The sequence below is a fragment of the Branchiostoma lanceolatum genome, chromosome 5 (assembly GCF_035083965.1).
Source record: "Branchiostoma lanceolatum isolate klBraLanc5 chromosome 5, klBraLanc5.hap2, whole genome shotgun sequence".
Lineage (NCBI taxonomy): Eukaryota > Metazoa > Chordata > Leptocardii > Amphioxiformes > Branchiostomatidae > Branchiostoma > Branchiostoma lanceolatum.
The window spans coordinates 19,813,827-19,828,901 of record NC_089726.1 but is presented as its reverse complement, the minus strand read 5'-3'; the positions used below and the strand labels follow the sequence as shown (position 1 = coordinate 19,828,901).

Here is a 15,075-nt window from a genome sequence, read left to right as displayed (position 1 = left end):
ACGAGCTGTTTTTGTTGACATTTGAGCATCTAAAGATATCATCCCACAGCATAAAACGGAAAAAGGCAAAGGAGTCTATCCATTGCAGAAATGAGATGACTTTTTTTTCTGCCACAAATTGGATAAAGATGGCTAGATCGTGGCAATGTTTACATAATACTCTAATGTTTCAGCTGAGGGATTCGGGTGTCCCAAAAGCTGAAAAGGACCCCGCTGTACATATCAGCGTCGCGGACCTGCCGCTAATGAAGACCAGGCATGCCAGGTGCTTGTTCAGATCATGAAGGGACAGACATACTAGTATGCTTGCCACAATGCCAAAACTTCAATGGAAAAGCAGTATGAGCAAAAAAGGCCACCAGGGAGAAGTTAAAGTATTTCTTTTTTAAAATTTTTTTTTTCATGGTCTAAAATTTAATGTGATTTGTGTTGGACTCAAACTTAACAAAAATCTAATTTTATATTTATTGGTTTCCTTTCAAAAAAATTGATTTTGCAGTGGAAAAATTTTTTTTCACAATTTTAATCTGGAATTATTATTTTTTCTTCTATTTTGAACAACTAACCTTGAACTAACTCTACGATTTCTGAAGTTTCATGAGCTAAAATTTCTCTCTCAGATAGCCTCAGAATGTCCCATTTAAGCTGCAATTTTTCAAAGGCTTCACACCGTGGAAGGGGGGGCACCCCCCCTTCCACACCATCCCCCCCTCGGTCGCTTCGCTCCCTCGACACAGTGTGCTCCCTCTTGTCATTATTTTCTAGAAAAACCCCTGTTACCCCGTTTTTAAATATCGAGTAAATCTTACCCCGCAAGTTTATGTTTCCCAACGTTACATTGTATATGGAGGATTAGTTGCACTGGACGGACTTCTCCCCAATGACGTCATACCTTTGTTGTGAGAGAATCGTCCATCAACACGGACTAAAAAGGCGGGATATTTGGACAGGCTTGTCAGGTCACAAAAGGTCAACTCTAGAGTTCGCCTGAGCGAATCCCGGCTATGCCAACAGTTGTCTGTCTCCTCGAGAGCAAATGTCAGAGAGTGACAAGAAAGGGTACAGAAGATCAACGGAGCTTTAAGAAAGAATTTCAAGGAGGACGTTTGCGTCAAAAGGAAGACAAACAGGACAAAAGTGTTTTTCCGGAGTGACAGCATCCAAGCGTAAACTGGATACGCTCAATCCGGGCTATTCTTACCGTGAAGATGTACTCTCCAAGCAGAGGAGGGGTTCCGGCAGGTTTTTGGCGTGTTTTTATGCGTTTTTGTCGGACTTTGTACTTTCTAAAAGGAATGACAAATTAGAAAGCCCGACAAAAAGGCCTAAAAAACCAGCCGGAACCCCTCCTCTGCGTGAAGATGGTGCTATAGTCTTCTGTGGTGATGTGGGACACGGGAAATAGAATAGACACACACAATGGTTTATAAGTCGTTTGGTAAATTTCATGGAACAACGTACGATTTAAATTTACATAGCAAGCAGGATGGATTTCAAATAAATGTGATAACTGGCAAGTGATATCGAAAAGCTTGAAAAGTTTTTTTTTTTTAAAACAAGCTTTGAGAGAAAATCGTGAGAAAAGTATGCTACTTTTTTTTCGCTTCAGAAAGTTCCTCAGTGTAACGTTACATCATGCCACAAAGAAATAACACACATGTATGTGTGGTTTTGATTTCTAGAAATGTCAAGATGTGTCATAGAATAAATACAAAAGCCCAACAGACTATTTCTGTAGTCCGTTTATAGTCTAGTCTCAACCAGACTTCTCTTCGGGCTGAATAAATAGTAGAAATTAATCAAAATAGTCTACACACACATACAGTCCGCCAGTCTGAAAACAACCCTAATCTGAAGAAAAACATCATCCAATATTTCGAAATGCGTTGTCATTGGCGGAGGATAAATGAGTTCAACCGACCGTCCGATCACAAGTCTGACAGAAAAAAATTCGTTCAACACGTATGTCAATCAATAAATGAAGTAGGCGCGGTCAAAAACTGACGAGTCGCCCAGGTACTGGTTGTACTAGTATTAGATCTCCAAGCAGATGTTATTACGTTAGGACCCTGCTGGTTCGCACTGTTTTACGAGTGTCTATGCAACCCTTAGTATTCTTTACAAATCTTTCTCTCCTAAAAAATGAGGCTAATTATTTTTAAAAGTGCACTGCTAGAAAGATGTAGTTAGTGCTGCAAGAATACGCGCAAAACGCAAAACACGCTAAGAATGAGCCGAGTCCTTACATCTGCTTGGAGATGACGTAGTGCCCGGCCATACGATGATTTAATCAGCAGCGACCAATGAGCGGCTCCGTACTGCAGTGATTCCTCCGGTGGTTTGGTATTGCGTATCGCAACGGTAAACACGTACCGCGAGCCGGCCAAGCCAGTTTCGGCGTGACACGCATATTTTACCGTCATCTCTGGGGCAAGCCGCACGCTGACACAGACCCCGGTTCGCGTAGAGACTCACTCGGCTGCGAAGCACGCGTTTGGGAAAGGAACTCTACCAGCAAGCCCGGTGCCCTTACTAGTCCTCCAAACAACATGGGCACATATCACCTCTTGTTGGCTCTACAAGTGCTAGCCCTTACCGCTGCGGCACAAGGTATGTAGGATATAAAATATCTCCTGTCGTCTGCTTTCGTCAAAAATCGAGTTCGAAAGGCTACGTCAACATGCTGAGGAAAATATAGTACCGGTAGGGAATATTTAAGGGTTGCTGTCTTTCGTTTGTGAGTTATAAGGCTTCTCTGTTGGGTTAAGGCAGCCCAGGCTCGAATATCCGTGTTCGAGTTCGTCCGCGTGCGTGGCCAGCGGCTCGGCCGAACTCGAACACGGTTCGAAATGTTCCACAACGGAGCATTTTGAGGAGCGCAAGGTCTATAGTACTACACAATCATATATCTCATCTCAGGTGTACGTATAAGTACAAAATTGTTTTATAGGCCATGGTTTGGATTGTATTATATTCTAAATGGATTAATCAAATGGTTTGGAAGTTGTCTCCTCCACGAATGTTGCATGAGCCACGCCGAGTCCTACTATAGCGCTATTTTGACGGAGGTGTTCCAAATAGAACAGGGGGTTCTATATGTTCGATATGGTGTTCGAAGGGAACGGCCGTTACGTCACAGGTGTTGGATTTCGCGGGAGACAACGAGCTGCTTGTGTGGGATTTGGGTTATGACTTTTACGCAATTACGCGCAGCTCAAAACAACAGATTTGATCTTTGGAGTAATCAAATATTACTTATTATTGCTTTCTTATCAAAATAGTCCAAGGCTATTTTGCATAGGTTTTAATTTTTTTTAACTGGGTCGACTTTTCAACAAAAATATGACCCAAAAATAGCCGTTTCTGATGTTTTTGGCCCCAAAAAACAATGTAATCGTCATTTTAAACAAAATAGCCTCGGACAAAAATGATTCGTATGGGGTCAGCTCTCTTTTTGTAAAATTTCACAATGAAAGGTGGTATAACCGCCTGCGCACGTCAACCCACAAAATAAACACCTTTTTTTAACCAAAATGTGTTTTTCTAACCCAAAATCCAATAGTAGAAAAGCTAAAGGAACCTTTAAGCAATGTGTCTTTAGTAGGTCTAAAACTTTGTGAAGTTTCGTCGTGGTGTGACAAGGCTATCGAAAGTTACAGGATATTTATTGATATGCATGGAATAATACTTCCTGGGCCGCCTTAACCCAACTGAGTTGTTCAACGCATGTCGCTTGTACAGGGATATAGGATACATGGATGCGCAACTACTGTGTACGTGAAAGAAGCTCGGGTATTCGGTGTCGGCCAAGTTCTCATGTGTGTCTTGTTAGGGCACCGTGGACATAACGCCAAACGCTTTTGGACAGCCGGTGTCAGTATCTAAAAACACAGTCCAGTGCCAGGCATTTGGAAATACTGAATCACCATACAGAAGGCTTGAGTGCTGGAATTGGGTGTACAAAAAAGCCATTCAGTGTAATACTGTAAATGTATTTAAATTCGCGTGGTTTTTATTTCACGCTAAGGCGAAAATGGAGTGCGGTTTTAGGTTCGCGGCAGCGCTATAGTAACATACTGCTACAGTATTGGACAAAAATGCTCGCGGTGGTTTTAAGTTCACGTCGAAATGGTCGTCGCGAAAACCGCTAACATAAAACCACCGTGAATGTTTCCGCATTTACAGTATGTCAAATGTTCGTGCATGGAAGAGACAGGTTGTATACGGAACGCTACAGCTATAGCTAGGACAAATAGAGCGGTCACTCAATTGTCGTAGGTCGCCGGTAGAACGATTTGAGGAGATATCAAAACCTGACGTTCCACTGCAGTACCATAGCAAGGCACTAGGGGGCCCAAAATCTTATAATTCCTAGGTCTCAAGAAGACCTACCCACGTATCAAGTATGAAGACAATCCATCCAGGCATTCTCGAGTTATCGTGTTTACACACTCACACACACACACACACACACACACACACACACACACACACACACACACACACACACACACACACACACACGAACGCTGACGAAAACATAACCTTCTCGGCGAAGGTAAAAATTAAAACTATATATATATTTTTACACTAGATAGGCTTATCATATACTGTTACATTATCATCTTTGGTGACATATGATGTTGACATTGTTTCTACTCTAGCCTATCGCAGCCGCTGTGACAGGCATGCGTGCCACCCGCCGCCTGGAAACCTGGCTATCGGCCGCCTTCTCCGGACCACCACAACCTGCGGAGAAGACGGCGGAGAACACTTCTGCTCCGTCTCCTCTTCCTCCACCTGCTCCAAAGTGAAGTGCTACAAGTGTCACTCCGGGAGGAAGAATCGCGCCCACCCTCCGCGGTACATGACCGACACCGGGGCTGGCCACCGCGGTTCCTGGTGGCAATCGAAGAACAACGGTGGCGCCGAGACCATCCAGCTCGACCTAGAGAGTCGTTTCTACTTCACACATCTCGTCATGGTGTTTAGGACTCCTCGTCCGGCAGCCATGGTGCTCGAGAGGTCGTCCGACTACGGGAAGTCGTGGCGAACGTATAGCTACTTCGCGCGGAACTGTACGGAAACCTTCGGGCTACGGGAGGGAGTGAACCCCGAGGGAAGTCTGTGTACGTCCCGGTACTCCACCCCGGACCCCTGTACGAGAGGAGAGGTGGGTAAAAATATTCTTTTAAAGGCAAACCAAGCAATATTTAGGGCCCTGAAAATCGGATTTTGAAAGTAAATTTATTTAGTCATTTCTATACATGATTAGTTCAAACAACACTATCACAATGTATAGCAACGTCCATCATGCAATAATATGACTTCGTTGTAATGTGAGAACTCACTGAAAATCGTCGCCGGGGTTTTTGTGGTCTCGCGAAACTAACGGGATCATTGTATGGCATCTTTTTGCACGGTTTTGAAATGCTTCAAGTATGAAGTTATAACACAAATGTGCTAGACAGCTAGTATTAGTAATGCCCCCCCCCCCTCTCCCTGGACCTGCGGCACGCTGGCGGCGTCGCTGTTGCTGATCGAAATGGACAAAGCACTCAACGAATTTCATCGACAAAAAACTAATCTTTGTGTGTTTTGCTGTCTTTTTGGTCATACTTGTAGGTTTTGAATGATATCCCCATTATAAAGTCAAGGGTAACACAAATCCAGTTTAGGACGCAGCGACGCCGCCAGCGTGCCGCGGGTCCAGTGAGAGGGGGGCTTTAAGGTCACTACAATAAAGATTCCAGCATTTTTTTTATGTCCATTTTTTGGTCCCCACTATTACTTTGGTTGCCTTTATATAACCCTCATATGATCATGATCAGGCTAACAGTATTAAACTTTTGCAATGTTCAAAAGGTAGGTCTGTTCAGAGTTGAGGTGTCCGTGCTATCAGCAAGTGGTCGAAGAATTCGTAGGTTTCCTTACAGGGCAAGTGACATATAGCTTTTTCGCGACGCCTCACGGACGGAGCCTACTTCTTACAGTGTAGTGTTGTGCCCGACTTTTCCATTGGAAGTGGTTGTGTGCAATGTCATAACCCCTGTAGTGGCGTACAAATATCTATGTATTGTTGATAGCTGCAACATACACATATGTAGCCTGGAAACCATACCATCGGTGGCTCCCCGATATTCTACGGCGCTGGGAGTGATCCCCGCCCGCCCAGACAGCTTAGTCCGCTCGGTGTGTGTTTATGGCCTAACTCTCTATGGCAGCTAAAGTAGAAAGGCTGCGAAATTCTGTATGGCAGCTTAGTAGACAGGCTGACGGAAACGAATAGAATAAAGCAGACTGGGCCCGGTAAAACACCCCTAAGCCGACCCCTAGAGACTGGGACCAGGCTAACACATATGCTGAGATGTATGTGAGTCACCTATATCCTGACAGCGGCGAAATAGTCTTGGTTGACACACGGTACGAGAACATTACGTCCTGGCTGGAAGCATTCCAAAGAACAATACTTCTGACTGGCTTATGGACAGCGTGCTTCAATTTCTGCATCGATAAAAGCCAATGAGCAGCACTCTACGATATCGAGTCGGTTATGCTTATAACCCAAAACAAAACACTGACCGTATTGAATCTTGTTTCCAAGCAGATGTAGGGTTGAGCCTGTTTGACGCGAGTTTTAGGCATGTTTTGTACAGCCGTGTTTTTAAATCTAGGGAAGGCGAAGAGTTAAGCATGTGGATCACTAGATCGAAAGATGTACTAAATCCCGCAAAGTACGCGTGAAGCAAATCCTACTCTATATCTGCTTGGAGATGACTATAACAATAGACAAAGATTCGAGCTATTCGTAGGATGCCGTCCTTTGTCGTTTCAAGGCAGAAATGTATTAGTCGGAAGAATGTTAAGATTGAAGCAACAGTCAGATTTTTTCACCCTCGAGGTAGTTTTAAATATGCTGTCTTGCAAGATACGGTTTACACGAACTAGCTAGCACTTAAAACAAAAATTACCAGAAACGTTTTTATTAAGTACGACCGTGGCAACAATATTTACATTTCAGCCAGTGTAATGGTGATGTAACATAAGTCCACTGCATATCTCGAATTCCTTCCGCTAATAAAGAGTAATACAGTTGAGTTCGGGAGCTTATTAGATGCAGTCGCGTCTTTCCCGCCACGCTCGCAAAACATCCGGACTATGACTTCCATTTGCTGTAGACCCCCTTCACGGAAATTGAATTCGTGGAATACCGAGCGCGTCGCTAGTACATGGAATCCGCTGGTCCAAACGTCGCGCTAGGAATACCATTAGAACGTATCCGAAATGATAGGAATTCTTTGCAAGGTTCTCATGACTTTCTCCTTAGGCCTCTGTCCATTTGGAAGTCTTTTTTTATTATTTTCGTGAGCAAATTACGTCCAACCGTTTGAAGCCTAGAACAGGTGTTGTTATGACATGGTAAGTGTCCAAATACTCTTACCCGTGGTATCTACGTTTCAAACAATGTTTTTGTGTTACTCAAATACTCAACATCTGTCTTAAAATGAGTGACCCATACCCAAGGAAAGCAAAGTCGGATTTGTTTTCAAAAACAGGGATTGATCCGATTGTGAGTGACCTACGAAGTCAGATGCTAGAGGTTAGCCCATCCCCCCAAACTGCAATAAAAGTGACAGTGGGGGGGGGGGGGGGGTCTTTTTCCTTATTGCTGTTGCCCTTGGTTTGTTTATGGTGACACTTCATCACTAAGTCGCCCCCCCCCCCCCACACACACACTCGAGTATTACCAGGCCATACATCTAAATCTCCAAGCAGATGTTTTGAGTGATGACCTACAAATCCAGTCAACCTGTTTCTTCGATGCACGTTTGTGCAAGAAAATAACGTTACAGTCAATCTTCCATCCCTACAGTTGCTTGAAAGTTGTGACATAGATCCACAAACTGGGATAAGTCCCTGCGGTTGACCTGGGTTCCGCATATTATTTCTGACGGCGTGAAACGTGTTAAAGTTTATTTTCGTTTGTCTGCGGTCTGTCGTCACGCGGTTCTCATATACAGGTGTTGAGGACAACACCACTGTTTCTGCTACTTTTCTCTAAACGTTAAATCGTGGTCGCTTTCAATCACTTCCAAAGTGCCAAAATTGTCAATCTGAAAACATCTTTGGAAAGCTGACACCTTCCACCATCTCACTGGCGAGTTTGTTTTGTCAGATGTAGTCGTTAACGCAACTTAGAAAGCGATTTGTCGGAAAATGTCTGATACGAATTTGAGTTTCAATGCGATTCACGTGGTTTGATTGGTTGAGGTGTTCATGTTACATGTACTTGCAATTAGCCTCCGGGCAAGAACTTGCAATAAACTTGTTATTTCATTCAGTACCTCACGATCTCTCTATCGGTTGAACACGACAAACATGGTTCCATCACCGTCGGAAACAAGATTTATGTGGCCCCCTCTTGAGCGGTGGGAGGGCTATCGTGTCCGCCAAACACTCCCAGCACGTCGTAAGCATGTCTGGAACGTCAAGTGGTCAAGAATGTCCGGCCGGCATGTTACTGACCACCACACGTCTTTCTGTAGTCGGACACCACAGAACGAAAATAGATCCTTTTGAGTATTTTTGAATAGTTGGGAATGAATATGGGTGATCTTCGGATTATGTAACGGTTATTAATCCTTTTCGGAGGCGTTTATTATTTCGTGGGCCGACTACTCTCTTCGCAGCCAGGGGCCACGCTCGTACCCAGCGCCCCGGAGAAGCCATAGGTTTAAATCGTGGGCTTAGAAATAAATTTATGTCAGATCAAGCTCAACAAAATAAACTTTTTAGAATTCACAGCTGTCTGTTTTCTTTTGTTTTGTTTGTTCTTGACAGATCCTCAGAATAGTTAACTATGTGTGCACGCCAGAATTAGTAAGCCAGAATGGGCGATCATCTACAGTTAACCGTTATTTCTTCTATTAAACTAGCACGGCCTAAAACAAGACGCAAGTTGACGATTTTGGGGGGTAAAATGCTGTACAATGGTGATACGTTCTGAGAAACGAAGATTTACAAAGTACCTTATTGTTGGCGCTGTTAAGATACCCCGTCACAAAGGGGAGTTATGTCACGGAAGGGATTTAGCCACGGAAGGGAGTTTGCTACGGAATAATCAACACGTTCCCAGGACAGTTTGCTTCTCCCAGTATGCTATTGGCGGAAAATACGATCTCTTTCCCAGGACCGTCTGTGCGACGAACCCAGGCGCCGCGCCACTTAGCGCTCATGCGTATAATGTATTCCAGAAAAGACTCGTACACGCATTCAGTGTTGGAATAGGGATGACAACGAAGTTACTTGCCCCCATTGCCGGCCATGATAAGACCCACTAAAGTAAGGCCCTATAAAAGTACTTGCCTTAACTTCAATCTTAAAAACTCTTCTCCACCAGGAAGTCACAAGGGTATACTTGATAAACATGCAAAGAAAACAGAGGGTTGTACAGCTCAAACTCGCAGAAACGTCACCCGGAAGTAAACAGACCCTATCTCTGACCTAGTTCCCAGCCATACCCATCCGCATGACCCAACAACTCAAATGTGTTCTTACGCCACCTAAACTGCTAAACTAAACAATTTTCAACTACAATGGGAAAGCTGAGACCCTACCTGTTCCTTCTAACCAAAAAAGTCTCCAGATTGGGCAAAAAATTTCAAGGGAAAGAAAGGTTTCAAAGATTTTAAGTAGGGACTACATATTGCGCAACTCAACTTAGGTGTCAGCCCAATAGTGCTGTTTATTAGGACGCTGCGGAGGAGCGTGGCCAGGGGCTGAATTGCGAGGAGCGCACAATTGGCGGGGCTAGATCGAAATTGTCAGGAGCGGCTGCCATTCGGCGCTGACTCAGGTGACCTCAATACGACAATTTCCCCATGTGCGGCCATAGGCCTGTAGGTTTTGAACCACTCACACCGGGAAGGACCCCTACTCTTTTCGATAAGTGCAGTGCTTTTTTTTAACGTGCTTGAGGTGTGGCTCTCCTCAAACACGGGACCTCCATTTAACGTCCTATCCGAGGGACGTCCCTAACCGAAGCTTGGTACTCATTTACACCTGAGTGAAGTGAGGAACGTGTTTAAAATCACTCTTGTTTTCAACTTGTATCCTATATCACAAACATCCACCCTCGTTTCCAGCGTCATTTCACACACACACACACGCTTGCAATCAATCAATTTTGAGAAAAAAACGCGAGTAAATGCTACAATAACTTTTTGAAGAAGGATATTTGCAACATATGTGTGATTTACAATCTTGAAGATAATGTAAATTCATGTAAATCATACTAATAAGACACTTCTTGCCGTAGGTAGGTAGATTTGAATGATCATGTTATGAAACTTAGGTGATTTTCATGGTTACAAGTTATATTGCTTGGCAAAGGTATGGCGAGGTTGAGCTATTTCGTCTCTGAGTTTCTTCAGTTCTTCATGATAGGGCGATCATAAGGAAATACGATAACGATACTTACGGGTTTTAAGTATGGAAGCTGTATCAATTCTATCAACCCGTCATATTGACAGTATCTACCACTTTACTCACCACGTAATGTGCGATAGCCAAGTATGTTTGATATGATCCATGCTGTCAACATATACAGGTGATTGCAACACTTTATAATGAATTAATGAAGACCTTTATTGCACATTGGTGCCCCGAGGGGCTAGATACCGTGGCAGGTCGTTTAATATAAACCTAACTAACATGTAAGTGACATACACAGTGAAATAAATACAGTACATAGTTAAACATAACGTTACATGGTAGACGAAAGTGATAAGCCAAGCTAATCCAGTAGAGTCAACTTCTTCTCGCTTCTTTGTACAAGTGTAGATGTATGAACTGATCATGTTTCTTGTACAAGGGTTGTCTAGACGCAACAAAAATATGAATTTATCCGTTGCGTTTAAATATTCAATAGTGAGTCTTAGGTTTGTGAGCGGAAATGTCCGGAATGTCTAGATGTGTCTGGCCGACCGTGAAAATCACATGAACCAAATTTAGGCTCCATAAACTTTTTTATGGGTCTTTATATTAGTAAATGTTGACATAAGTGTACCAAACGATAGAGTAAAGCTGATATCTAACCGTGGTCTTTTAGCATACCAGCTGTACGCACCTGCAGTGTGTGACTGCGTAAAATACAGGACTCGCACGAGTGAACTTTAACGTGTAGAGCATTGCATTGGTCTCAGAACAAGAGGCAATTTACCGTAAATTCGTATTATGTTCGCAACGCTTTTGAAACTTTTATAACTATTCTTCCGGTTTTCTAAAACTTTATAAATATTCCTCATGTGGAATATGATATTTCTAACAGTTTCTAGATAATGGTAACATCATTTACCATTATTCACAATTCTTTACAATTTCTAACCATTTTCTACCATTATTTGTAACATCTTTACAAATAGGTCAGAGGGCTGTGAAGAAAGCAATGCACACATCATTACGAAGTATAGGGAAGAATGCTCCCCACAAAGGACCCAACAGTGTCCTGCACTGAAATCTAAAGATATACAAAAGCAGACAGAAGGGCCGGATTAGCACCTACATGTATGGGGGCAATCACCATTCTACCATTATCTACCATTTCCTACCATTTTTTTTGGGTAAATATTTCTAAACCTGAAAGAATCATGTAGATGTTTAGAAATTATTCAAAATAAAGAGATTTTGTGCAGTAACTTTCAAAATTTTTCTAACTAGATATTCAATCTTTTAGAAAATTTAGAACTATTGTTGCTCAGATATTCTTTTATCAGAAATAATTCAAAATTATTACAAATATCATTCAAAAACCCTCTTGGTGTCTTGGAATGGACTCTAGTATATTTCGCGGTTTGATCAATGGCAGTAACAAAATGAAAAACACAACGTCATGTATATATATATGCGTTGTACATTAATTTTACAGTACTTCGTTCGTTTCAATTTCATATATACTGCCGCAACGTGCACTTTTGTTTACTTATTGGTTTGTTTCGTGTTTACATTTTACGATAAAAATATGAGAACTAATTGAGCAGCCATTGAAAAGCAATTAATTTAAGAGACACCGAAGAAACATTTCTTATCGAATAACATATATCAATGCTAGAGTTTAGTATTTGTGCTACATATACTTCAGATTTGCTATGTTAGTTTAGCGAGTACGGGGTCTTTTTATAAATATGAAGTGGTATTGAATTTTTTTCTTTTTATTTGAGTTGAATGTGTGATAGTTGTGTGCCGATTTGTTAAAAATAGAGAGAACGGTAGCGACCCCAAAAACACCCCTCCCAATGAAATGGTATGGCTACCCTGCGACGTCATGATCAATAAATCAAGATGGCGGCCACCACACATGCCAACGTATCCAATAAAGGTTTTGCTACGCAAACCTGTCATTTCACATCGAATGACATATATCAATATGAGAACGACCCCCCTCCCCCTCGAAAGTGACATTGACAGGCCCTACTACACAGTTTATCTTCGCGAGTATTGACCTAGTTTCTATTAACAGTTAGCATCCTTAAACTGTCACATCCAAGCACTTTGCATGCTTTGCTGGATAGAAAGATAATAATGTTTTCTCTTTTCGGGGGCTATTCAGTAAAAGATTTGTTAATATTTTGCAAACCTTCTTGATGCAAGTTCTTAGATAACATATTTTATAGGCACAACTTTTTTATGAACTTAGATGTTTGAAGCCATTGGATAGAAATGCCTAAGTAATTTTATGGCTTCCCAAACCGTACAAGATTTAAAGCACAACCATCCCAGGGTTCTTGTTTACAATTTGATACATCCGCTCGCAAAGATTGGGAAGGAATTTTAAACGCTTGTAGCATCCGCGCGTTTCGCTTTTAACACGTATCTAGTTCTTGCCGCGAATTCCAAGAACTTCCAGGCGTTATATAATAGTACTGTAAATTCAGAAATGTTCGCGGGGATTTAATTTCGCGGTAGGGTGAAAATGGAGTGTTCACGGTGGTTTTTATTTCGCGGTAGTGCTATAGTCACATACTGTTACAGTATTGGACAAAAATGTTTGCGGTGGTTTTAAGTTCGCGGTGAAACGGTCGCCTCGAAAACCGCGAACATTACTGTATTTACAGTATACATGCTGTCTTTTAAAAGTAACGACTGGTTCTTCCCATGGCCCCTGTCGACTAGCTTCTGTTTCCCGCTGGATTTATGAGTGACCGCCCTACTCCAACCAGGCCCGTGTACACTTTATTGACCCGTAGGTCAAAGCGCTGCGCTCTGGCCAAACAAGGCCCCACGGATGTTTTTCTTCGGAAGTATTTCGAGAATCTCACGGTGCCCAAATCGTTCAGGCTATAGATTCTTATAAACATAGAACCGTTTAAAAACGGAAGTATAAATACATTAAAGGAAACCGAAGCAATAAGAGGGCCAGAAAATTTTGAATTTTGATAGTCTGTTTATTTAGTCCTTTCTATACGTGATGAGTTCAAACAACACTATCACAATGTATAGCGACGTCCATGATGCAAGAATACGCTGTCATTCTGATGTGAGAACTCACTGAACTTCGTCACCAGGGTTTTTGTAGGCTCGCGAAACTAAGGGGATCATGTTTTTGCGAGGTTTTAAAATGCTCAAAGTATGAAGTTATTACACAAATGTGCTAAATGTCACTACCATAAAGATGTCAGCATTTTTTTTCTTCCATATTTTGGGCCCTATCAAATATTGCTTTGGTTTTACGTGGTTTTAGATTAACCAAAATGGCTGTAAGTTTTTCCCGCGAAACGAATGATTTTGTGGGATTCTAAGCCTAGACGGAGTTCCTAGAATTTGATACGCTGATGTAAGAAAACGCGCGCGCCAAAGACCGACGTCGTGATCGCTTGGTAGCCTCAACCAGGCTCCACATGTCGCTGGAAAATTCGTAGAAATTGGCCAAATAGACGGATAACATGCCAGAGAAGTTAGTCCGCTATAGAAGTTACAGTTTGCGACCGTGGATGGCAAATGGTCCCTGCCTCCGTAGCCGACTCCCTAAGCATACTAGTCACCCTATTTGGCCAATTTCTACTATTTTTCCAGCCAATTGCGGGGTCTAGTAGAGGCTATTAAATCGCATACAGGTTGCATGCTTAGTGGTCGCAGTGGTTGGCAGGTGGGTGTCTGGGTACGAGAGTATGCAAATGAAGGGTAATCCTGGGGGTGAGAACAAACAGTCGTCGTGTGTGGCGGGAGAGCTGACAGGAGAATCAGTACAGTTTGGAACGTGAGATTGACAGGTGTTTTGAATGGGGCACGACCGTTACTTTGGGACATACCAAGTATGTCCCAATAAAGGGGAGTTTCATGACGAATCTACGGTGGCCCCCAAGAACAGGGTTATTTTCTTTGTCTTTTGGTTTTTTATTTCTTTCTTTTTCTTTGTGTGAGGTTTTTTCTCCAGTTTCTCTAGTTCTCTAGAAAGAGCCGACCGTCGAAAAGAATCTACGACAACCATCGCAAGATAGTTGTACAACCATCACAAGATAGTGGTACGACCATCACAAGATAGTTGTACAACCATCACAAGATAGTTGTACAACCATCACAAGATAGTTGTACAACCATCACAAGATCGTTGTACGACACATACACGATTGTAGCTCGGACTATACTCTGAGTGTTGTCCGACACAACTACGACTGTCCCAAGATTGTCCACAATTTGTCGTAAACTCGTCGTACGACGAATGTAACAGTGTCCTGAACGTTTTAAAAATGTTTCATTCCGAGCTGTCTAATGCTAGTCAGTCGATCATTCCCTTGCTAATGCCTCGGTCCCTTCTCCAATCCGGGGCCCGGTCGGGCAGCTTGTGGGAAAGAAAGATATGATATAAAAGACAACAAAAGACAAAAAACGTAAACAATTACTCCTAAACATATATTGTGTATCTTCTTGATATGCATTTTTCGTTTTCGAAAACAGCCCGGCCGGGCCCCGGATCATAGTGGAAATGACCGAAGCAGAACTACGCGTAGGCATACTTTCCTGTTGACGAAGCGAGCTGTTTTGAAAACAACAAATCTAGCCAGCGTCTGTCCACCGTGA

At 42.6% G+C, this 15,075-nt stretch overlaps 1 protein-coding gene across 1 annotated transcript in view; it reads left to right on the top strand.

Annotated features, from left to right (window-relative positions):
- The first annotated feature begins 2,544 nt into the window (after positions 1 to 2,544).
- Positions 2,545 to 15,075, top strand: part of LOC136435628 (netrin-4-like) — a 50,836-nt gene continuing 38,305 nt past the window's right edge. Inside the window, exons 1-2 of the mRNA XM_066429277.1 lie at positions 2,545 to 2,610; positions 4,665 to 5,173. Coding sequence (XP_066285374.1) covers positions 2,550 to 2,610; positions 4,665 to 5,173 — 570 coding nt within the window. The 5' untranslated portion in view covers positions 2,545 to 2,549. The remainder of the gene's footprint in view (positions 2,611 to 4,664; positions 5,174 to 15,075) is intronic.